The sequence below is a fragment of the Camelina sativa genome, chromosome 10, assembly GCF_000633955.1.
Source record: "Camelina sativa cultivar DH55 chromosome 10, Cs, whole genome shotgun sequence".
NCBI lineage: Eukaryota > Viridiplantae > Streptophyta > Magnoliopsida > Brassicales > Brassicaceae > Camelina > Camelina sativa.
Genome location: NC_025694.1, coordinates 10,864,752 through 10,866,585, shown reverse-complemented (window position 1 = coordinate 10,866,585; position 1,834 = coordinate 10,864,752). Strand labels below are relative to the sequence as shown.

The 1,834-nt window shown below is 28.8% G+C and overlaps 1 protein-coding gene and 1 pseudogene across 1 annotated transcript in view; both read left to right on the top strand.

Moving 5' to 3' along the window:
• LOC104720244 overlaps positions 1 to 629 on the top strand; it is a 3,754-nt pseudogene extending 3,125 nt beyond the window's left edge.
• LOC104718393 (glycine-rich protein A3-like) overlaps positions 1,207 to 1,834 on the top strand; it is a 6,292-nt gene continuing 5,664 nt past the window's right edge. The window contains exons 1-2 of the mRNA XM_010436131.2: positions 1,207 to 1,345; positions 1,660 to 1,830. Coding sequence (XP_010434433.1) covers positions 1,689 to 1,830 — 142 coding nt within the window. The 5' untranslated portion in view covers positions 1,207 to 1,345; positions 1,660 to 1,688. The remainder of the gene's footprint in view (positions 1,346 to 1,659; positions 1,831 to 1,834) is intronic.

Genomic DNA, 1,834 nt, shown 5'->3' with positions numbered 1-1,834 from the left:
CTCAATTCTATAGAACAATTGTAATGTTGTATTTTCAACCTATAATAATATCTCTAAAATATTTTATAACATGTCATACAAATAATTAAAATTTAAAGTTTTAATTTTTAGATATGCATCATTTACAATTTGATAATTTGACAGATTATTAAAATAGGAGAATTGATATTATTATTCATGGATTTGAATTTATGTGTCTCATGTGTATAAGTCAATTTGTCTATAATATTTGTAATTTATTGTAAATAGTGCTTTCTAAATATTACAAGTTCAATTCCTAAACCATAAAATTTATAACATCCGAAAGTTTAATCTTATTTTGCTATAGTTGTTCCAATTCATAATTTTTTAAAAAATAAACAATTAGAAATATATTTATAAATTAATAATTATTAATTTATACTATAAAATAATAATTATTAATTTATAGATAAATTAATAAAATGTTTTAGTCCCAACATTATTAATTTATAGAGGTTTTACTGTATATACCTTATGTTGAATGGTTTGAGTTTGTTTGCCAGAGATGAACATAGAGTGCATAAAGATGCGTATACAGACCAAAGTTATGAACTTTGCATTTGATTATAGTGCATTTGCTAATTATTATTTTTAGGATATAGTTTGTTTCTAACCGGATGTAGTGGAGAATCTCTAATATCACACAACATGTGTTTGAATAATTAACAAGATATAAAGTAAAAGTTAATTATGATTTGTGGAGGACCAGATTCTATTATTGTATTGGCAATTTACTTTATTTTATTCATCACCAACATTGTTTAGGTATTTTATCCAATTAAAGGATAAAAGACTTTTTAAGACACTTTAAAAGATATTTTCCTTAACCATGTTCTTATTTCTTAAAGTCCGTGTCCATTGCGCGTTCCCACGACGTAGATATTTTATTTACTACTTGACCTTTAAGTTTTACATACTCTTCGTTAAAACCCCAATACGTTTTCTAAATTTTTTAAACACCCAATTAGAGCCACAAATTTCTAAAAGACCGCCTATTATTCTATGCATTATGCATAATAAGTTCATAACATTCAAAATAAATAAAATGATTGTATTCAAGATTATTTTTTGAGTATTTTTTTTCCTGTTATGTATTTGGCGTTAAGAGACCATTGAAGACTACATTATTCGATTTATGATTGTCATAGCAATAGAAGGACTAGAAAACAATAAAAGATAAAATAATGCAAAATTTGCTTATTCAAAAATGGTAACGCGTTAAGTAATTAATATTATTGGATACGGACACCCACGCCTATCCATTATATATCCCAACTTTGTTCTTTTGTTCCAATTTCGTTCTGACTTCGCAATTCGTATCTCGGTAAGTATTCTCTAATCTTCCTTTTGATCGCACTTTTATCTATGATCATTCGTATACAGAGTGCTCAATCGAACCCGTATATCGTATCTGTGATCGTTCTCTTGATCTGAATGATCGATCCGCGTTTCTTCGTTGCTGAAATGATTGTTTTGTATTTGGAACCACTTTTTTTTTTTTTTTTTTTTGATGGCCATTCTTAAGATGTACTCTGGTTTTGATCCGTGATTATGTATCAGATTTGTTTTTGAAGCTAACAAGTGTTTAAATTTGCTTGATCTTTGACCCTAATGATGTATCACAAACTCTATTTGTAGGTTATATTTTTCTGAATTGAATATTAACAATGGGAGGTGGTAAAGACAAGCATCATGATGAGCAAGAGAAAGGGTTTCATGGTTTCCCAGGAGGAGGACATCATTACCCACCCGGTCAAGGTGGGTATCCGCCACAAGGTTACCCACCACAAGGGTATCCTCCAGCTGGAGGCTA